Source organism: Panulirus ornatus, chromosome 59, assembly GCF_036320965.1.
Source record: "Panulirus ornatus isolate Po-2019 chromosome 59, ASM3632096v1, whole genome shotgun sequence".
Classification (NCBI taxonomy): Eukaryota; Metazoa; Arthropoda; class Malacostraca; order Decapoda; family Palinuridae; genus Panulirus; species Panulirus ornatus.
The window spans coordinates 14,751,594-14,775,481 of NC_092282.1; the positions used below are offsets into that span (position 1 = coordinate 14,751,594).

Below are 23,888 nucleotides of genomic sequence, written 5' to 3' on the forward strand. Positions count from 1 at the left end.
ATGTATGTATATACATGTGTATGGGGGTGGGTTGGGCCATTTCTTTCGTCTGTTTCCTTGCGCTACCTCGCAAACGCAGGAGACAGCGGCAAAAAAAAAATGGAGAGACTTTTGGATGTTAATGTGCTGAGAGGTGCAACTGGAGGGATGTCTGATCATTATTGTGTGGAGGCAAAAGTGAAGATTTGTAGAGATTTTCAGGAAAGAAGAGAGAATGTTGGGGTGAAGAGAGTGGGGATAGTAAATGAGCTTGGGAAGGAGACTTGTGTGAGGAAGTACCACGACAGACTGAGTACAGAATGGAAAAAGGTGAGAACAAAGAACGTAAGGGGAGTGGGGGAGGAATGGGATGCATTTAGGGAAGCAGCGATGGCTTGTGCAAAAGATGTTTGGCATGAGAAGCGTGGGAGGTGGGCAGATCAGAAAGGGTAGTGAGTGGTGGGATGAAGAGGTAAGATTATTAGTGAAAGAGAAGAGAGAGGCATTTGGACGATTTTTGCAGGGAAATAATGCAAATGAGTGGGAGATGGATAAAACAAAGAGGCAGAAGATCAAGAAAAAGGTGCAAGAGGTGAAAAAAGAGGGCAAATGAGAGTTGGGGTGAGAGAGTATCATTAAATTTTAGGAAGAATAAAAAGATGTTTTGGAAGGAGGTAAATAAAGTGTATAAGACAAGGGAACAAATGGGAACTTCAGTGAAGGGGGCTAATGGGGAGGTGATAACAAGTAGTGGTGATGTGAGAAGGAGATGGAGTGAGTATTTTGAAGGTTTATTGAATGTGTTTGATGACAGAGTGGAAGATATAGGGTGTTTTCCTCGAGGTGGTGTGCAAAGTGAGAGGGTTAGGGAAATGATCTGGTAAACAGAGAAGAGGTAGTAAAAGCTTTGCGGAAGATAAAAGCCGGCAAGGCAGCGGGTTTGGATGGTACTGCAGTGGAGTTTATTAAAAAAGGGGGTGACTGCATTGTTGACTGGTTGGTAAGGATAATTAATGTATGTATGACTCATGGTTGTCTTTTCCTAGTGCTACCTCGCACACATGAGGGGGGAGGGGGATGTTATTCCATGTGTGGAGAGGTGGCGATGGGAATAAATAAAGGCAGACAGTATGAATTATGTACATGTGTACATATGTATGTCTGTGTGTGTATATTTATGTGTACATTGAGATGTATAGTTATGTATATTTGCGTGTGTGGACGTGTATGTATATACATGTGAATGGGGGTGGGTTGGGCCATTTCTTTCGTCTGTTTCCTTGCGCTACCTCGCAAACGCGGGAGACAGTGACATAGCAAAATAAATAAATAAATAAATAAATGACTCATGGTGAGGTGCCTGAGGATTGGTGGAATGCTTGCATAGTGCCATTGTACAAAGGCAAAGGGGATAATAGTGAGTGCTCAAATTACAGAGGTATAAGTTTGTTGAGTATTCCTGGTAAATTATATGGGAGGGTATTGATTGATAGGGTGAAGGCATGTAAAGAGAATCAGATTGGGGAAGAGCAGTGTGGTTTCAGAAGTGGTAGAGGATGTGTGGATCAGGTGTTTGCTTTGAGGAATGTATGTGAGAAATACTTAGAAAAGCAAATGGATTTGTATGTAGCATTTATGGATCTGGAGAAGGCATATGATAAGAGTTGATAAAGATGCTCTGTGGAAGGTATTAAGAACATATGGTGTGGGAGGCAAGTTGTTAGAAGCAGTGAAAAGTTTTTATCGAGGATGTAAAGCATGTGTACGGGTAGGATGAGAGGAAAGTGATTGGTTCTCAGTGAATGTAGGTTTGTGGTAGGGGTGTGTGATGTCCCCATGCTTGTTTAATTTGTTTGTGGATGGGGTTGTTAGGGAGGTGAATGCAAGAGTTTTGGAAAGAGGGGCAAGTATGCAGTCTGTTGTGGATGAGAGAGCTTGGGAAGGGAGTCAGTTGTTCGCTGATGATACAGTGCTGGTGGCTGATTCATGTGAGAAACTGCAGAAGCTGGTGACTGAGTTTGGTAAAGTGTGTGAAAGAAGAAAGCTGAGAGTAAATGAGAATAAGAGCAAGGTTATTAGGTTCAGTAGGGTTGAGGGACAAGTTAATTGGGATGTACGTTTAAAGAGAGAAAAACTGGAGGAAGTGAAGTATTTTAGATATCTGTAAATGGACTTAGCAGTGAAAGGAACCGTGGAAGTCTAAGCAAGTCACAGGGTAGGGGAGGGGGCGAAGGTTCTGGGAGCGATGAAGGATGTGTGGAAGGAGAGAACGTTATCTTGGAGAGCAAAACTGGGTATGTTTGAAGGAACAGTAGTTCCAACCATGGCTATGAGACATGGGCTACAGATAGGGTTGTATGGAGGAGGGTGGATGTGTTGGAAATGAAATGTTTGAGGACAATGTGCACTGTGAGGTGATTTGATCGAGTAAGTAATGAAAGGTTGAGAGATATGTGTGGAAACAAAAAGTGTGTGGTTGGGAGAGCAGAAGTGGGTGTGTTGAAATGGTTTGGACATATGGAGAGAATGAGTAAGGAACTATTGACGGAGAGGATATAAGTGTCAGAGTTATAGGGAACAAGGAGAAGCGGCAGACCCAATTGCAGGTAGAAGGATGAAGAGAAAAAGATTTTGAGTGATCGGGGCCTGTACATACAGGACGGTGAGAGGCGTACAAGCAATAGAAAAAATTGGAACAATGTGGTTTCCTAGGGTCAACATGCTGTCAATGAACTAAGCCAGGGCATTTGAAGCGTCTGGGGTAATCCATGGAAAGGTCTGTGGGAACTGGATGTGGATAGGGAGCTATGATTTCAGTGCATTACACATGACAGCTTGAGAATGAACGTGAACAAATGTGGCCTTTTTTCTGTTTTCCTGGTGCTACATCACTGAAACGGGGGGTAGCGATGCCGTTTCCTGTGGGGCAGAGTAGCGCCAGAATGGATGAAGGCAAGCAAGTATAAATATGTACATGTGTATATATCTATATGTCTGTACATGTGTATGTATATGTGTATATGCTGATATGTATTTGCGTGTATATGTAGGTGTATGTGCATTTATGTGTATATGTGTGTATATGAGTGGAAGAGCCATTCTTTGTGTGTTTCCTGGCACTACCTCTCTGGCATAGGAAACAGCAATCAAGTTTAAAAAAATAATAATACTGATAATAAAATAATAATAATGAAATTTTAATAATAATAATATGATGGGGTTAATAGAGATGCTGTGTGGAAGGTTCTAAGAGAATATGGTGTGGGAGGTAAGTTGCTAGAAGCAGTGAAAAGTTTTTACCAAGGATGTGCGGCATGTGTATGAGTAAGAAGAGAGGAAAGTGACTGGTACCCAGTGAACGATGGTTTGCAGCAGGGGTGTGTGATGTCTCCAAGGTTGTTTAATTTGTTTCTCTTCTGGGTGCTTAGGGAGGTGAATGCAAAAGTTTTGGAAAGAGGGGCAAGTATGCAGTCTGTTCTGGATGAAAGGGCTTGGGAAGTGAGTCAGTTTTTGTTCACTGATGATACAGCGCTGGTGGCTGATTCGGGTGAGAAACTGCATAAGCTGGTGAATGAGTTTGGTAAAGTGTGTGAAAGAAGAAAGCTAAGAGTAAATGTGAATAAGAGCAAGGTTATCAAGTTCAGTAGGGTTAAGGTACAAGTTAATTGGGAGGTAAGTTTGAATGGAGAATAAATGGAGGAAGTACAAGTTAATTGGGAGGTAAGTTTGAATGGAGAATAAATGGAGGAAGTACAAGTTAATTGGGAGGTAAGTTTGAATGGAGAATAAATGGAGGAAGTGAAGTGTTTTAGATATCTGGAAGTGGGCTTAGCAGCGTATGGAACAATGGAAGCGGAAGTGAGTCACAGAGTGGGGGAAGGGGCGAAGGTTCTGGGAGCTTTGAAGAATGTGTGGAAGGCAAAAGCGTTATCTTGGAAAGCAAAAATGGGTATGTTTGAAGGAATAGTGGTTCCAACAATGATATAAGGTTGCGAGGCATGGGCTATAAATAGGGTTATGCAGAGGAGGGTGGATGTGTTGGAAATGAGATGTTTGAGGACATTATGTGGTGTGAGGTGGTTTTATCAAGTAAGTAATGAAAGGGTAAGAGAGATATGTGGAAATAAAGTGTGTGGTTGAGAGAGCAGAAGAGGATGTGTTGAAATGCTTTGGTCACATGTAGAGAATGAGTGAGAAAATATTGACAAAGAGAATATATGTGTCAGAGGTAGAGGAAACAAGGAGAAGCGGGAGACCAAATTGGAGGTGGAAGGATGGAATGAAAAAGATTTTGAGCTATCGGAGCCTGGACATACAGGAGGGTGAAAGGCATGCGAGGAATAAAGTGAAATGGAACGATGTGGTATACCGGGATTGATGTGCTGTCAATGGATTGAACCAGGGCATGTGAAGCATCTGGGGTAAACCATGGAGAGGTCTTTGGGGCCTGGATGTGGAAAGGGAGCTGTGGTCGTGCATTACACATGACAGCTTGAGACTGAGTGTGAATGAACGGGGCCTTTTTTGGATTTCCTAGTGCTACCTTGTTGAACAGGGGAGGGGGGATGCTATTTCATAAGTGGCATGGTGGTGACGGGAATGGATGAAGGCAGCAAGTACGAATATGGACATATGTATATATGTATATGTCTGTGTATATGTTGAAATGTACATGTGTGTATATGTGCATGTGTGGGCACTTATGTATATGCATGTGTATGTGGGTGGATTGGGCCATTCCCCATCTATTTCCTTGCGCTAACTCATCAACGCGGGAGACGGCGATTAAGTATAATAATATAAAAAAAAAATAATAATAATAATAATAATACTGCTCAGCTGGGTTAAGGGACACCTCATTTCCAGCACATCCACCCTCCTGCGCACAACTCTATCCATAGCCCACGCCTTGCAACCATACAACATTGTTGGAACCACTATTCCTTCAAACATATCCATTTTTGCTTTCCGAGATAATGTTCTGAACTTCCACACATTCTTCAACACTCCCAGAATTTTCGCCCCCTCCCCCACCCTATGATTTACTTCCGCTTCCATGGTTCCATCCGCTGCCAAATCCACTCCCAGATATCTAAAACACTTCACTTCCTCCAGTTTTTCTTCATTCAAACTTACCTCCCAACTGACTTGACCCTCAACCCTACTGTACCTAACAACCTTGCTCTTATTCACATTTACTCTCAACTTTCTTCTTTCACACACTTTACCAATCTCAGTCACCAGTCTGCAGTTTCTCACATGACTCAGCCACCAGCGCTGTATCATCAGCGAACAACAACTGACTCACTTCCTAAGCTCTCTCATCCACAACAGACTGCATACTTGCCCCTCTTTCCAAGACTCTTGCATTCACCTCCCTAACAACCCCATCCATAAACAAATTAAACAACCTTGGGGACATCACACACCCCTGCCGCAAACCTACATTCACTGAGAACCAATCACTTTCCTCTCTTCCTACACATACACATGCTTTACATCCTCGATAAAAACTTTTCACTGCTTCAAACAACTTGCCTCCCACATCATATATTCTTAATACCTTCCACAGAGCATCTCTATCAACTCTATCATATGCCTTCTCCAGATCCATAAATGCTACATACAAAATCCATTTAGTAAAATAATAGTAAAATAATAGTACAATAATAGTAAAATAATAATAATAACTACATTAATAATAATGACTGAAAGGGTATGCATCAGAAGTGAGGAGAACAAGAAGAACTGGGAGATCCAGATAATATGGAAAGATGGAGTCAAAAATGCTTTGAGCTGCTAGGATAAAAAAAAGAAATGGAGCGATTTGGGATACAGGGGGAGACTTGCTCTCAACTGGTTGAATGAAGTCATAAGAAGTGGTCAAGGGAAACTACAGAAAGGTTAGTGGGGCTTGACTATGGATAGGAGGTTTGCTTTCTTGAAAAACATTATACATAACAGCTAGATAGTGGATGTAAGAAAATGAAGCTCATCTCTCTTTTGTTCCAGATTTGCTTCAATATGCAGGAGACGGTAGACTAGTATTAAATAAAATAATGTGAGAAACAAGAGAACAAATGGGAGCATTAGTGAAGGGGACAGATGGGGAAGTGTTAACAGGCAGAGATGAGGCAGAGAGGAGATGGAGCAAGCATCTTGAAGGAATGTTGAATGTATTAAAAAAGTGGTAAATATGCAGTGTTTTGGAAATGGAAGCAGACAGGATAAGAGAGTCATAGCCTGTAGTTTGGTGTAGAAAAGACGTGGTAAAAGTCTTGCATAAGATGAAGTGAGGTAAAAGCATAAAGCAGCTGCAGTGGATCAGATTGCAGTTAAATTTTTTAGGAATGGGGGTGAATGGCACAATGCTTGTTTAGTGCTGAAGTATAAAAGGAAGGGAAACAAAAAAGAATACTGAAATCACAAAAGGATAAGTCTATTAAAAGTACCTGATGAGATTTATGGAAGAGTGGTGAAAGAGGGTGGCAGAATGCTCAGAGCATCAGATTAGAGAACAATGTCACTTCAGAAGTGGTAGAGAATGTGTGGATTAAGTGTCTGTTTTGAAGAATTTGTCTGAGAAATACTTAGGGGAACAGAGGACTTTGTATATAGCATTTATAATTTGAAAAAAAAACATACAAAAGGGTTGATGAAGATACTTCATGGCAGGTGTTATAAATATATGGTTCAGGAGGTCTTTGTGGAAGGTGTTACAAATATACAGATCAGGTCTTTGTGGAAGGTGTTATAAATATATGATTCATGAGGTAAGCTATCAGAAGTTGTGGGGAGTATTTCACCATGTAAGTAAATTAAGTGTGTGAGTAGGAAAAGAAAAGGGTGAGTGGTTGCATGCAGCAGAGGAGTCTGATGTCACCATGGGTATCTAATGTTTAAGGATGGGATGGTAGGGGAGGTTAATGGAAGCATTTTGGGGAGAGGGGCAGGTCTGCAGTCTATCTCTGGTGATGGTAGGTACTGCGGGGTGAGTCAGTTGCTATGACATGGTGCTGGTAACAGACTTAAGTAAAAATCAGCAAGAGTTGGTTACTAAGTTTAGAGGAATGTGTGTTTAAGGATAAAGTCAATAGTAAATGTAAACAAAACCAACATTAATAGGATTAGCAGGGAAGAGAGAAAAGTTAGCTGGTACGTGAACTTGAATGGTGAGATTTTGGAGAGTGTGGAGTGTTTAGGTAATAGGAGTGGACATGACAGAGAATGGAATCATGGAAGCTGAAGTGAGCCACTGAGTGTGTAAAGGGGTAAAGCTCCTGGGTGCATTAAGGAATGTGTGGAAAGAGAAGTTACTCTCTTTGATCACAAAGATGGGTATGTTTGGTGGAAAGGTGGTCTTGACTTAGTTGTAGGGCTGCAAGGGGTGGGGCACAGATGAAAAAGTAGAGAAGTGGGTGACGTGTTGGCACTGAAATATTTGAGGATAATATTTGGTATTAGGAAATGACTGGGAAAGGGGTGTGGCAATAAGAGGAGTATGTATGAGAAAGTTGAAGAGGGTATGCGATGTAAAGGTTGGGACATATGGAGAAAATGACAAAGAAGGTATATATGTTGAAAGTAGGGGGAACATGGAAAATGGGGAAGCAAAGAGGAGGGGAAAGGATAGTGAGAAAGAGACTTTGAGCATTTAGGGGCTGAACATGCACAGAAAACAGCAAACTGGAGTGATGTGGTATACAATGGGGAAATGCGATCAAGGGGTTGATCAAGGAAATTTCGTGTGGCCAAGGGAAACCATGGAATGATCTGTGATACATGGCTGCGGATAGGAGACTATGGTTTTGGTGCATTATACGACAGAGAGGGAATGGGTGTGAGTGACTACAGCTACTCTTCATCTGTTCCTGGCAAGATCTCAGTAATGCGGGAAATGGAGAACGAGTATGGAAAAAATGAAAATAACAGTATGCAATAACTCAGATCTTTAGATGAAGCATCCTTAAGAGATAATGGATGACATTCCTGCACAAAAATGTGACTAAATCAAGCTAATCATGACAAAGAGTGAAATAACAAGAACTGAGGAAGACACCATCTACCAAAACCATCAACAAAATTAAGTAAAATTCTAATTGTCTTACTAATTAGGATTTTCATACCAGAGGTTCTCACACAACAGGGCTAGGTAACTATGTCTTTGCTAAAACAGTCATAAAAAGCAGGCCTATCATTTACGTACTTAAAGTCCTCTTCACTCTGAGTGATGGCCATTTGTAATCTTACATCATCAGAGCGTTGCTTTTGTTCTTCCTGTTCTGCTTCCTCTTTGCTCATGGCCAGGGCAAGTTGTAACTGTAACTCTTCTTCTCCAACTGTCTGGGGACGGGCAGCCTCCAGCTCTGAGAGAAATTAAGAGTTCTTGTCATGATTATATCCATTAAAAGTAAAACATTCAAATATGCATTGTATACCTTGAGAATAGTTACAGTCTATCAAAAAATCCAACTCTAGTAAGATATTTACATGCTCTCTGGATATCAAAAGATAACAACAAGCAAACAATTCAGCCAAGCTGGTAAATTAATCTTTTTTAAGCAAATATCTTATCCCTCGGTGTTTATGTTTCAACAAATTTTAACCTAGCTGTCATTCCTTCTTCCCTCCCTTTCTCATGATCCCTACAAGTCAGACCCCATCTAGGATACAGTGACTGTTCTGGTTACACGACTTTATTAAAGCTGAAGAAAAATTTGAACAAATACAGGAGAAAAAATAAAATTCCATCTCTCAGAAATATACATTCAGAAAAGACAGACATATAATGTTTTCTATAAATGTGCAAACTCCAAGAAGATATAGAAGTTCTAAAAGTATTGAATAATCTATAACAGAGCACACTTATCCTTGGGGATAAGAAAGAAATGAATACGACCCACATATCTCTTGCATGTTGTGGATGATAAGATGGGGATGATTGAAGTTGGGGTGGGGTGGGGTGGCTGGAAAATCTTCCCTCCTGTACCCATATTTTCAAAAAGAGGGGAACTGAGGAAGGAACATAAAGCATAGGGAGGGGGTTAAGGCGGAGAGTTCTACTGTTTATGGCAAGCATTCACTTTCAATACACAACATTTATTCAGAGTGACATATTCTCTCATTTCCCCTCCCAGGATATTCATTTGTGTGTTATTCATTTTTGAAGTGTGGATTTACTTCCATGAAACATACTAACACATTAAGAAGCATGATGAAAATGAAATAAAACACAAACCAAAATTACTCAAACATATGCACACACGACTTTATGGTCCCACTAGCACATACCTGGCCATATGTCTGATGCAGTTGAAAATCTGTCCTTAAGATCAAAATACTCATGTTCATTGTGATGTAAGATGTTATTTTGAGCAAATCATACACTACTTCAACCAAGGGACAGAAAAATGACACAAACTATCAGTTAATCCTCTAGTGCAACTCAAGTTGATAGTAAAGGAGGTAAGTGAAAGAGTTTTGGAAAAAGGGTCAAGTATGTAGTCTGTAGGAGGTAAAAGAGCCAGGGAAACAAGTCAGTTGATGTTTGCTGATATGACGATGGTCGATTTTGATGAGAAACTGTAGAAATTGGTACCTCAGTTTGCGAAAGTGTGTGAAAGAAGGAAGCTGAATAGAAGCTGGGTATTAGGTTTTGCAATGCACAGACAAGATAGTTGGGTGTGAGATTGAATGGAGAAAATCTGGATAAGTAAATTGTTTTAAATACCTGAGAGTGGACATGGCTGCAAATGGAACCATGGAAGTGGAAGTGAGTCATACGGTGGGTGAGAGGGCAAAGGTTCTTGAAGAGGTTGAGGAATGTGTGGAAAGAGAGGTCATCTTCTGGTACGGTGAAAATAGGTTCTTGAAGAGGTTGAGGAATGTGTGGAAAGAGAGGTCATCTTCTGGTAGGGTGAAAATAGGTATGTTTAAAGGTTACTATATAGTAGCCCCAGTCAGGGTATAAGGATGCAAAGTCATGGGCCATATGCAAAGATGTGCTGCAGAGGGTTAGAAATGAAATGCTCGTGGACAGTATGTGATGTTGAGATGGTCTGATTTAAGTAATAAAAGGGTACAGATAGAGGTGTGGTACTAATGGAGGTGTGGTTGTGAGAGCTGAAGAAGACATAATGAAATTACACAAGTCTAAATCACTTCAACACACCCTCTTCTATTCTCTCAACCACACTCTTTTTGTTACACCTCTCTCTTGATCTTTCATTACTTAATCAAACAGCTTGATACTTTATACTGTCATCAAATATCCAAGGTCCAACACATTCAGCCTCCTCTGCACAGCCTTACCCGTAGCCCATGCCTCATATCCACGTAATATTGTTGAGACCACTATTCCCTAAAACATATCCACTTTTGTCCTTGCAGAAAACGTTCTCTCTATTGACATTCTTCAGCACACCCAGAATCTTTGCCCCCTCCCCTATCCGATAACTCACTTCCTTTACCATGGTTCCCTTCACTGCCATGTACATTTCCAGGTACCTAAAACACTTGACTTCCTCCAATTTTTCTCTATTCAAACTCATCCCTACTAACATGTCCCTTAAGCCTACTAAAGCTACTAACCTTACTTTTATTCACATTCAATCTCACGTTTCTCCTTTCACACACACTTACAAATTTCCAAACTCAGTCAACAGTTGCTGCAGTTTCTAACTGAAATCACCACCAGTGCTGTATCATCAGCATACAACAACTGACTTCCTTCCCAGGCCCTTTCACTCCATGTAGACTGCATACTCACCCCTCTCTCCAACACTTCCACCTTTACCTCCCTCACCACTTCGGGGTCGGAGAGGGGGTGAAGGTTCTGGGAGTGATAAAGAATGTGTGGAAGAAAAGAACGTTATCTCAGAGAGCAAAAATGGGTATGTTTGAAGGAACAGTAGCTCCAACATTATTATATGGTTACGAGGCATGGGCTATAGATAGGGTTGCACCAAAGAGGGTAGGTGTGTTAGAAATGAAATGTTTGAGGACAATATGTGGTGTCAGGTGGTTTGATCAAGTAAGTAATGAAAGGGTAAAAGAGATGTAAAGAAATAAAAAAAAGTATGGCTGAGAAAGCAGAAAAGGGTGTGTTGATGTGGACATATGGAGAGAATGAGTGAGGAAAGATTGGCAAAGAGGATACATATGTGTCAGAGGTGGAGGGAACAATGAGAAGTGGGAGACCAAACTGGAGGTGGAGGGATGGAGTGAAAAAGATTTTGAGCGATTGGGGCCTGAACAGACAGGAGGATAAGAAGCATGCAAAGAATAGAGTGAACTGGAACGATGTGGTATACCGGGGTCGATGTGCTGTCAATGGACTGAACCAGGGCATGTGAAACATGGAAAGGTCTGTGGGGCCTGGATGTTGATAGGGAGCTGTGGTTTCGGTGCATTACATACGACAGCTAGAGACCACACGTGAATAAATGTGGCCCTTTTGTCTTTTCCAGACGCTGCCTGGCTGGGAAAGGGAGGGGGGGGGGGGGTTGGAGAGAGGAGCAAGTATGCAGTCTGTTCTGGCTGTGAGGGCTTGGGAAGTGAGTCAGTTGCTGTTCGCTGATGATACAGTGTTAATGGCTGATTCAGGTGAGAAACTGCAGAGGTTGGTGACTGAGTTTGAAGTGCGTAAAAGAAGAAAGTTGAGAGTAAATGTCAATAAGAGCAAGGTTATTGAGTTCGGTAGGGTGGAGGGATACATAAACAGGGAGGTAAGTTTGAATGGAGAAAAACAGGAGGAAAAGAAGAGTTTTAGATATCTGGGAGTGGACTTAGCAGCGGATGGAATTATGGAAGCGTAAGTAAGTTAAAGGTTGGGGAAGGTTCTGGGAAGAATGTGTGGAAGGCGAGAACGTTATCTCAGAGAGCAAAAATGGGTATGTTTGAAGGAATAGTGGTTCCAACAATGTTGTATGGTTGCAAGGCATGGGCTATAGAAAGGGTTGTGCGTATGAGGGTGGATGTGTTGGAAATTAAAAGTTTGAGGACAATACGTGGTGTGAGGTGGTTTGATCGAGTAAGTAATGTAAGGGCAAGAGAGATGTGTGTTAATAAAAAAGTGTGTGGTTGAGAGAGCAGAAGAGGGTGTGTTGAAATGGCGTGGACACATGGAGAGAATGAGTGACAAAAGATTGACAGAGAACATACGTGTCAGAGGTGGAGGGAACAAAGAGAAGCGGGAGACCAAATTGGAGGAGGAAGGATGGAGTGAAAAAGATTTTGAGCGATCGGGGCCTGAACAAACAGGAGGGTGAAAGGCGTGTAAGGAATAGAGTAAATTAGAACAATGTGGTATACCAGGGTCGACGTGCTGTCAATGGATTGAACCAGGGTATGTGAAGGGTAAGAGAGATGTGTGGTAATCAAAAAGAGTGTGGTTGAGAGAGCAGAAGAGGGTGTGTAGAAATGGTTTGGACACATGGAGAGAATGAGTGACAAAAGATTGACAAAGAGAATATATGTGTCTGAGGTGGAGGGAACAAAGAGAAGCAGGAGACCAAACTGGAGGAGGAAGGATGGAGTGAAAAAGATTTTGAGCGATTAGGGCCTGAACATACAGGAGGGTGAAGGACGTGTAAGGAATAGAGTGAATTGGAACGATGTGGTATACCGGGGTTGACGTGCTGTCAATGGATTGAACCAGGGCATGTGAAGCGTCTGGGGTAAACCATGGAAAGGTCTTTGGAGCCGTAGTGTCGGTGCATTACACATGACAGCTAGAGACTGAGTGAGAACGAATGTGGCCTTTTTTGTCTTTTCCTGGTGCCACCTCGCTGGAGGGGGGATGCTGTTTCATGTGTGGATGGGTAACGACAGGAATGGATGAAGACAGCAAGAATGAATATGTACATGTGTATATATGTATATGTCTGTGTATGCATATGTATATATATGTTTAAATGCATATGTATGTATATGTGCATGTATGGGCATTTACGTAGATACATGTGGATGTGGGTGGGTTGGGCCATTCTTCGTCTGTTTCCTTATGCTATCTCGCTGACGCAAGAGACAGCGATCAAGTATAAATATATATAAATTCATTTTCTTTCTATCATACTTGATCACCGTTTCCCACATCAGCAAGGTAGCACCTGGAAACAGATGAAGGAAGACCCATCCACTCATATACACACATATGTACATACACCAATATACATATCAACATATACATATACATACACAGACATATACATACATACACCTGTATACGATCATACTTGCTTGCCTTCATCCATTCCCAGTGCCACCCAGCCATACAGGCAACAGTATCAACATCTCCTGTGTCAGCAAGGTAGCGCAAGAAAAAACAAAGGCCACATTCATTCATACTCAGTCTCCGGTTGCCAGTAAACCTAAACCCTCGATTTAATGGACCCTGATATAACAGATTTTGGATTTAAAGGACAAATAATAATACAGTACATTAATTAATTATCATAACATTTATTTTCTTTATTTTGCTTTGTCGCTGTCTCCTGCACTAGCGAGGTAGCACAAGGAAACAGACAAAAGAATGGCCCAACCCACCCCCATACACATGTATATACATAAACGTCCACACATACAAATATACATACCTATACATCTCAATGTATACATATATATACACACACAGACATATACATATATACACATGTACATAATTCATACTGTCTGCCCTTATTCATTCCCATTGCCACCTCGCCACACATGGAATAACATCCCCCTCCCCCCTCGTGTGTGCGAGGTAGCGCTAGGAAAAGACAACAAAGGCCACATTCGTTCACACTCAGTCTCTAGCTGTCATGTAATAATGCACCAAAACCACAGTTCCCTTTCCACATCCAGGCCCCACACAACTTTCCATGGTTTACCCAAGACGTTTCACATGCCCTGGTTCAATCCACTGACAGCACGTCGACCCCGGTATACCACATCGTTCCAATTCACTCTATTCCTTGCACGCCTTTCACCCTCCTGCATGTTCAGGCCCCGATCACTCAAAATCTTTTTCACTCCATCTTTCCACCTCCAATTTGGTCTCCCACTTCTCCTTGTTCCCTCCACCTCTGAAACATATATCCTCTTGGTCAATCTTTCCTCACTCATTCTCTCCATGTGACCAAACCATTTCAAAACACCCCCTTCTGCTCTCTCAACCACACTCTTTTTATTACCACACATCTCTCTTACCTTACATTACTTACTTGATCAAACCACCTCACACCACATATTGTCCTCAAACATCTCATTTCCAGCACATCCACCCTCCTGCGCACAACTCTATCCATAGCCCACGCCTCGCAACCATACAACATTGCTGGAACCACTATTCCTTCAAACATACCCATTTTTGCTTTCCGAGATAATGTTCTCAACTTCCACACATTCTTCAAGGCTCCCAGAATTTTCGCCCCCTCCCCCACCCTATGATTCACTTCCGGTTCCACGGTTCCATCCGCTGCCAAATCCACTCCCAGATATCTAAAACACTTTACTTCCTCCAGTTTTTCTCCATTCAAACTTACCTCCCAAATGACTTGACCCTCAACCCTACTGTACCTAATAACCTTGCTCTTATTCACATTTACTCTCAACTTTCTTCTTTCACACACTTTACCAAACTCAGTCACCAGCTTCTGCAGTTTCTCACATGAATCAGCCACCAGCGCTGTATCATCAGCGAATAACAACTGACTCACTTCCCAAGCTCTTTCATCCCCAACAGACTGCATACTTGCCCCTCTTTCCAAAACTCTTGCATTCACCTCCCTAACAACCCCATCCATAAACAAATTAAACAACCATGGAGACATCACACACCCCTGCCGCAAACCTACATTCACTGCAAACCAGTCACTCTATCACTCTCCTCACTTCCTACACATACACATGCCTTACATCCTTGATAAAAACTTTTCACTGCTTCTAACAACTTGCCTCCCACACCATATATTCTTAGTACCTTCCACAGAGCATATCTATCAACTCTATCATATGCCTTCTCCAGATCCATAAATGCTATATACAAATCCATTTGCTTTTCTAAGTATTTCTCACATACATTCTTCAAAGCAAACATCTGATCCACACATCCTCTACCACTTCTGAAACCACACTTCTCTTCTCCAATCTGATGCTCGGTACATGCCTTCACCCTCTCAATCAATACCCTCCCATATAATTTACCAGGAATACTCAACAAACTTATACCTCTGTAATTTGAGCACTCACTCTTATCCCCTTTGCCTTCGTACAATGGCACTATGCAAGCATTCCGCCAATCCTCAGGCACCTCATCATGAATCATACATACAGTAAATAACCTTACCAACCAGTCAACAATACAATCACCCCCTTTTTTAATCAATTCCACTGCAATACCATCCAAACCTGCTGCCTTGCCGGCTTCCATCTTCCGCAAAGCTTTTACTACCTCTTCTCTGTTTATCAAATCATTTTCCCTAACCCTCTCACTTTGCACACCACCTCGACCAAAACACCTTATATCTGCCACTCTTATCATCAAACACATTCAACAAACCTTCAAAATACTCACTCCAACTCCTTCTCACATCACCACTACTTGTTATCACCTCCCCATTAGCCCCCTTCACTGAAGTTCCCATTTGTTCCCTTGTCTTATGCACTTTATTTACTTCCTTCCAAAACATCTTTTTGTTCTCCCTAAAATTTAATGATACTCTCTCACCCCAACTTTCATTTGCCCTCTTTTTCACCTCTTGCACCTTTCTCTGGAACTCCTGCCTCTTTCTTGTATACATCTCCCACTCATTTGCATTATTTCCCTGCAAAAATCGTCCAAATGCCTCTCTCTTCTCTTTCACTAATAATCTTACTTCTTCATCCCACCACTCACTACCCTTTCTAATCTGCCCACCTCCTACACTTCTCATGCCACAAGCATCTTTTGCGCATGCCATCACTGCTTCCCTAAATACATCCCATTCCTCCCCCACTCCCCTGAAGTCCTTTGTTCTCAACTTTTTCCATTCTGTATTCAGTCTCTCCTGGTACTTCCTCACACAAGTCTCCTTCCCAAGCTCACTTACTCTCACCACTCTCTTCACCCCAACATTCTCTCTTCTTTTCTGAAAACCTGTACAAATCTTCACCTTCGCCTCCAAAAGATAACGATCAGACATCCCTCCAGTTGCACCTCTCAGCACATTAACATCCAAAAGTCTTTCTTTCGTGCGCCTATCAATTAACACATAATCCAATAATGCTCTCTGGCCATCCTCCTACTTACATACGTATACTTATGTATTTTTTTTTTTTTTTTTTTTTTTTTTATACTTTGTCGCTGTCTCCCGCGTTTGCGAGGTAGCGCAAGGAAACAGACGAAAGAAATGCCCACCCCCCCCCCCATACACATGTACATACACACGTCCACACACACAAATATACATACCTACACAGCTTTCCATGGTTTACCCCAGACGCTTCACATGCCTTGCTTCAATCCACTGACAGCACGTCAACCCCTGTATACCACATGACTCCAATTCACTCTATTTCTTGCCCTCCTTTCACCCTCCTGCATGTTCAGGCCCCGATCACACAAAATCTTTTTCACTCCATCTTTCCACCTCCAATTTGGTCTCCCTCTTCTCCTCGTTCCCTCCACCTCCGACACATATATCCTCTTGGTCAATCTCTCCTCACTCATTCTCTCCATGTGCCCAAACCATTTCAAAACACCCTCTTCTGCTCTCTCAACCACGCTCTTTTTATTTCCACACATCTCTCTTACCCTTACGTTACTTACTCGATCAAACCACCTCACACCACACATTGTCCTCAAACATCTCATTTCCAGCACATCCATCCTCCTTATGTATATCTCTCTTTTTAAACCATATATCTTTAAAAATAAAAAAAATCACAAAAACTGCAACATGAGCATTTCATATCACACTTGTTTTTGGTAAAATGGAGTAGACTCACTTTGTTTTGGTCTCATTCTGCCTCAAGCTATCATGCGATCAGGTTGTATACATTGTTTCTTTTATTTCAGAAATGTGACTTTATAAATTAAATAATTTTGCAAGCCTTACAATTCAAAATGGCATGAAGTAATTGTAAGAGGTGCAATGAAAGCACGTAGTCCTTCCTCACTTTATCATAAAGAAGCATGCTTTCACAAGAGAGGGGTGGCATTACATCTATCTCAGTCTGACTCATGCCTCCAACTGCCTGGTAAGCGTTCCCACGCTGCTGGGTTCCTACCGCCCAACTATCGAAACACACACTAAAACTTACATCCTTACGCGAGATTTTGGTAACTGAATGTGACATTTTGTTACAATAAAAACAAAAAACTAAAATCAAAACAACAAAAAAGAATGAAATGAAAATCTCACAAGGTATAAAACAAATATACACACAAATCACTGCTCAGCAACAAAACACTTCCTTTACATGTGAGCAGAACAAAAATGTCTTAAAATTAGTATGTTTACTCTTCACAGGAGACATCACAAACATAATCTCACAAGTGTGCAGGACGGTGTCTCACATGGTGAGGGCGCTGCCGCCTGAGGGGCGAACACGCTGCTGGTGGGTACTCCCCTTGACCTATGGGTGTCGTGGGGCATTAGGGCACCAGGAGACCATCTTGCAACTGTCTTCCTGCTGTCAGCTGTGCGGGTGACTTATCCCCCTCTCTTAGGGGGGTGGGGGGTGTTGAGATATTGGAACATAGCCTGAGCGAGTCACTTTGCTATTGTGCAGGCAACCTACTACACCCATGCTGCCCCTCAATACATGCTTGGCTGCCTTTAATGCTGCTTTGGTGTACCTACTGGACTGGGGGAAGTGGGCTGAAGAGATGCTGGCAATGATTCCCCATTTTTAGTGGAAAGCTTCCATCTCCTTACTGTCTATATTGGTTCCCCTGTACAAGGCAATTTCCTTGGGTGCATCCAATCTCCTGAAGTGTTCCCCTGCCAAAGCAATTTCCTTGGGTGCATCCAATTTCCTGAAGTGTTCCCTGCCAAGGTAATTTCCTTGGGTGCATCCCATCTCCTGAAGATGGTGAGCAGCCTTATGATAACTTGGGATTAACCTGCATAGGTTAGAATCCTACTCACTGCACCATGTAAGAGGTGCAATGAAAGCAGGTAGCCTGTCCTCACTTTATCATAAAGAAGGGTCCGTTCACAGGAGAGGGGTAGCATCACCGCTAACTCAATTTGACTCCTGCCTAAAAATGTGTGCCTAGCACTTCCATGCTGTTAGGTGCCCACCACCCAGCTATCGTACCACCCAGTAAACCATACAGTAAAAGAGAGGTAAAAAGAAAGCATGTGAACTTAAATGTAGCACAAAAATCAGTTACATTCAAGTTAATGGACTTTTGACATTAAAGGACACACTTTTCCCCCTAATAGTCCATTAAATTGAAGGTTTGTTGAATAGCGTGGGCTATGGATAGAGCTGTGCGCAGGAGGGTGGATGTGCTGGAAATGAGATGTTTGAGGACAATGTGTGGTGTGAGGTGGTTTGATCGAGTAAGTAATGTAAGGGTAAGAGAGATGTGTGGAAATAAAAAGAGCATGGTTGAGAGAGCAGAAGAGGGTGTTTTGAAATGGTTTGGGCACATGGAGAGAATGAGTGAGGAAAGATTGACCAAGAGGATATATGTGTCAGAGGTGGAGGGAACGAGGAGAAGTAGGAGACCAAATTGGAGGTGGAAAGATGGAGTGAAAAAGATTTTGAGTGATTGGGGCCTGAACATGCAGGAGGGTGAAAGGCGGGCAAGGAATAGAGTGAATTGGATCGATGTGGTATACCGGGGTTGACGTGCTGTCAGTGGATTGAATCAGGGCATGTGAAGCGTCTGGGGTAAGCCATGTTAAGTTGTGTGGGGCCAGGATGTGGAAAGGGAGCTGTGGTTTCGGGCATTATTGCATGACAGCTAGAGACTGAGTGTGAACGAATGGGGTCTTTGTTGTCTTTTCCTAGCGCTACCTCGCACACATGAGGGGGGAGGGGGATGGTATTCCATGTGTGGCAAGGTGGCGATGGGAATGAATAAAGGCAGACAGTGTGAATTGTGTGCATGGGTATATATGTATGTGTCTGTGTGTGTATATATATGTGTACATTGAGATGTATAGGTATGTATATTTGCGTGTGTGGACGTGTATGTATATACATGTGTATGGGGGTGGGTTGGGCCATTTCTTTCGTCTGTTTCTTTGCGCTACCTCGCAAACGCGGGAGACAGCGACAAAGCAATAAAATAAAAAAAAATATATATATATAATCCCTGGGGATAGGGGAGAAAGAATACTTCCCACGTATTCCCTGCGTGTCGTAGAAGGCGACTAAAAGGGGAGGGAGCGGGTGGCTGGAAATCCTCCCCTCTTGTTTTTTTTTTTTAATTTTCCAAAAGAAGGAACAGAGAAGGGGGCCAGGTGAGGATATTCCCTCAAAGGCCCAGTCCTCTGTTCTTAATGCTACCTCGCTAATGCGGGAAATGGCGAATAGTATGAAAAATATTTATATATATATATATATATATATATATATATATATATATATATATATATATATATATATATATATCTGTTGAATGTGTTTGATGATAGACTGGCAGATATAGGGTGTTTTGGTTGAGGTGGTGTGCAAAGTGAGAGGGTTAGGGAAAATGATTTGGTAAACAGAGAAGAGGTAGTAAAAGCTTTGCGGAAGATGAAAGCCTGCAAGGCAGCAGGTTTGGATGGTATTTCAGTGGAATTTATTAAAAAAGGTGGTGACTGTATTGTTAACTGGTTGGTAAGGTTATTTAATGCATGTATGATTCATGGTGAAGTGCCTGAGGATTGGTGGAATGCATGCATAGTGCCATTGTACAAAGGCAAAGGGGATAAGAGTGAGTGCTCAAATTACAGATGTATAAGTTTCTTGAGTATTCCTGGTAAATTATATGGGAGGGTATTGATTGAGAGGGTGAAGGCATGTACAGAGCATCAGATTGGGGAAGAGCAGTGTGGTTTCAGAAGTGGTAGAGGATGTGTGGATCAGGTGTTTGCTTTGAAGAATGTATGTGAGAAATACTTAGAAAAGCAAATGGATTTGTATGTAGCATTTATGGATCTGGAGAAGGCATATGATAGAGTTGATAGAGATGCTCTGTGGAAGGTATTAAGAATATATGGTGTGGGAGGCAAGTTGTTAGAAGCAGTGAAAAGTTTTTATCGAGGATGTAAGGCATATGTACATGTAGGAAGAGAGGAAAGTGATTGGTTCTCAGTGAATGTAGGTTTGCGGCAGGGGTGTGTGATGTCTCCAAGGTTGTTTAATTTGTTTATGGATGGGGTTGTTAGGGAGGTGAATGCAAGAGTTTTGGAAAAAGGGACAAGTATGAAGTCTGTTGGGGATGAGAGAGCTTGGGAAGTGAGTCAGTTGTTGTTCGCTGATGATACAGCGCTGGTGGCTGATTCATGTCAGACGCTGCAGAAGCTGGTGACTGAGTTTGGTAAAGTGTGTGAAAGAAGAAAGTTAAGAGTAAATGTGAATAAGAGCAAGGTTATTAGGTACAGTAGGGTTGAGGGTCAAGTCAACTGGGAGGTAAGTTTGAATGGAGAAAAACTGGAGGAAGTAAAGTGTTTTAGATATTTGGGAGTGGATCTGGCAGCGGATGAAACCATGGATGTGGAAGTGAATCATAGGGTGGGGGAGGGGGTGAAAATCCTGGGAGCCTTGAAGAATGTGTGGAAGTCGAGAACATTATCTCGGAAAGCAAAAATCGCTATGTTTGAAGGAATAGTGATTCCAACAATGTTGTATGGTTGCGAGGCGTGGGCTATGGATAGAGTTGTGCGCAGGGGGGGTGGATGTGCTGGAAATGAGATGTTTGAGGACAATATGTGGTGTGAGGTGGTTTGATCAAGTAAGTAATGTAAGCGTAAGATAGAGTGAAAAAGATTTTGAGTGATCGGGGCCTGAACAGAGTGAATTGGATCGATGTGGTATACCGGGGTCGACGTGCTGTCAATGGATTTAATCAGGGAATGTGAAGCGTCTGGGGTAAACCATGGAAAGTTCTGTGGGGCCTGGCTGTGGAAAGGGAGCTGTGGTTTCGGGCATTATTGCATGACAGCTAGAGATTGAGTGTGAACGAATGGGGCATTTGTTGTCTTTTCCTAGCGCTACCTCGCACACATTAGGGGGGAGGGGGATGTTATTCCATGTGTTGTGAGGTGGCGATGGGAATGATAAAGGCAGACAGTGTGAATTGTGTGCATGTGTATATATGTATGCATCTGTGTGTGTATATATATGTGTACGTTGAGATGTACAGGTATCTATATTTGCGTGTGTGGACGTGTATGTATATACATGTGTATGGGGGTGGGTTGGGCCATTTCTTTTGTCTGTTTCCTTGCGTTCCCTCGCAAATGCAGGAGATAGCGAAAAAGCAAAATAAAAAGTAAATAAATATAAACATAAATATATATATATATATATATATATATATATATATATATATATATATATATACATATATATATTATGCCTGGGGATAGGGGAGAAAGAATACTTCCCAAGTATTCCCTGCGTGTCGTAGAAGGCGACTAAAAGGGGAGGGAGCGGGGGGCTGGAAATCCTCCCCTCTCTTTTTTTTTTTTTTAATTTTCCAAAAGAAGGAACAGAGAATTGGGCCAGGTGAGGGTATTCCCTCAAGGCCCAGTCCTCTGTTCTTAACGCTACCTCGCTAATGCGGGAAATGGCGAATAGTTTGAAAGAAAAAAAAAGATATATATATATATAAATATATATATATATATATATATATATATATATATAGAGTTGATAGAGATGCTCTGTGGAAGGTATTAAGAATATATGGTGTGGGAGGCAAGTTGTTAGAAGCAGTGAAAAGTTTTTATCGAGGATGTAAGGCATATGTACATGTAGGAAGAGAGGAAAGTGATTGGTTCTCAGTGAATGTAGGTTTGCGGCAGGGGTGTGTGATGTCTCCAAGGTTGTTTAATTTGTTTATGGATGGGGTTGTTAGGGAGGTGAATGCAAGAGTTTTGGAAAAGAGGGACAAGTATGAAGTCTGTTGGGGATGAGAGAGCTTGGGAAGTGAGTCAGTTGTTGTTCGCTGATGATACAGCGCTGGTGGCTGATTCATGTCAGACGCTGCAGAAGCTGGTGACTGAGTTTGGTAAAGTGTGTGAAAGAAGAAAGTTAAGAGTAAATGTGAATAAGAGCAAGGTTATTAGGTACAGTAGGGTTGAGGGTCAAGTCAATTGGGAGGTAAGTTTGAATGGAGAAAAACTGGAGGAAGTAAAGTGTTTTAGATATTTGGGAGTGGATCTGGCAGCGGATGAAACCATGGATGTGGAAGTGAATCATAGGGTGGGGGAGGGGGTGAAAATCCTGGGAGCCTTGAAGAATGTGTGGAAGTCGAGAACATTATCTCGGAAAGCAAAAATCGCTATGTTTGAAGGAATAGTGATTCCAACAATGTTGTATGGTTGCGAGGCGTGGGCTATGGATAGAGTTGTGCGCAGGGGGGTGGATGTGCTGGAAATGAGATGTTTGAGGACAATATGTGGTGTGAGGTGGTTTGATCAAGTAAGTAATGTAAGCGTAAGATAGAGTGAAAAAGATTTTGAGTGATCGGGGCCTGAACAGAGTGAATTGGATCGATGTGGTATACCGGGGTCGACGTGCTGTCAATGGATTTAATCAGGGAATGTGAAGCGTCTGGGGTAAACCATGGAAAGTTCTGTGGGGCCTGGCTGTGGAAAGGGAGCTGTGGTTTCGGGCATTATTGCATGACAGCTAGAGATTGAGTGTGAACGAATGGGGCATTTGTTGTCTTTTCCTAGCGCTACCTCGCACACATTAGGGGGGAGGGGGATGTTATTCCATGTGTTGTGAGGTGGCGATGGGAATGATAAAGGCAGACAGTGTGAATTGTGTGCATGTGTATATATGTATGCATCTGTGTGTGTATATATATGTGTACGTTGAGATGTACAGGTATCTATATTTGCGTGTGTGGACGTGTATGTATATACATGTGTATGGGGGTGGGTTGGGCCATTTCTTTTGTCTGTTTCCTTGCGTTCCCTCGCAAATGCAGGAGATAGCGAAAAAGCAAAATAAAAAGTAAATAAATATAAACATAAATATATATATATATATATATATATATATATATATATATATATATATATACATATATATATTATGCCTGGGGATAGGGGAGAAAGAATACTTCCCACATATTCCCTGCGTGTCGTAGAAGGCGACTAAAAGGGGAGGGAGCGGGGGGCTGGAAATCCTCCCCTCTCTTTTTTTTTTTTTTAATTTTCCAAAAGAAGGAACAGAGAATTGGGCCAGGTGAGGGTATTCCCTCAAGGCCCAGTCCTCTGTTCTTAACGCTACCTCGCTAATGCGGGAAATGGCGAATAGTTTGAAAGAAAAAAAAAGATATATATATATATATATATATATATATATATATATATATATAGAGTTGATAGAGATGCTCTGTGGGAGGTATTAAGAATATATGGTGTGGGAGGAAAGTTGTTAGAAGCAGTGAAAAGTTTTTATCGAGGATGTAAGGCATGTGTACGTGTAGGAAGAGAGGAAAGTGATTGGTTCTCAGTGAATGTAGGTTTGCGGCAGGGGTGTGTGATGTCTCCATGGTTGTTTAATTTGTTTATGGATGGGGTTGTTAGGGAGGTAAATGCAAGAGTTTTGGAAAGAGGGGCAAATATGAAGTCTGTTGGGGATGAGAGAGCTTGGGAAGTGAGTCAGTTGTTGTTCGCTGATGATACAGCACTGGTGGCTGATTCATGTGAGAAACTGCAGAAGCTGGTGACTGAGTTTGGTAAAGTGTGTGGAAGAAGAAAGTT

At 42.0% G+C, this 23,888-nt stretch overlaps 1 protein-coding gene across 10 annotated transcripts in view; it reads right to left on the reverse strand.

Annotated features, from left to right (window-relative positions):
- Positions 1-23,888, reverse strand: part of lqf (epsin homolog lqf) — a 437,420-nt gene that overhangs the window by 291,828 nt on the left and 121,704 nt on the right. For all 10 annotated transcript variants that reach the window (XM_071696113.1, XM_071696112.1, XM_071696119.1 and 7 more), the window contains one exon: positions 8,186-8,345. In XM_071696113.1, the coding sequence (XP_071552214.1) occupies positions 8,186-8,345 (160 nt within the window). The remainder of the gene's footprint in view (positions 1-8,185; positions 8,346-23,888) is intronic.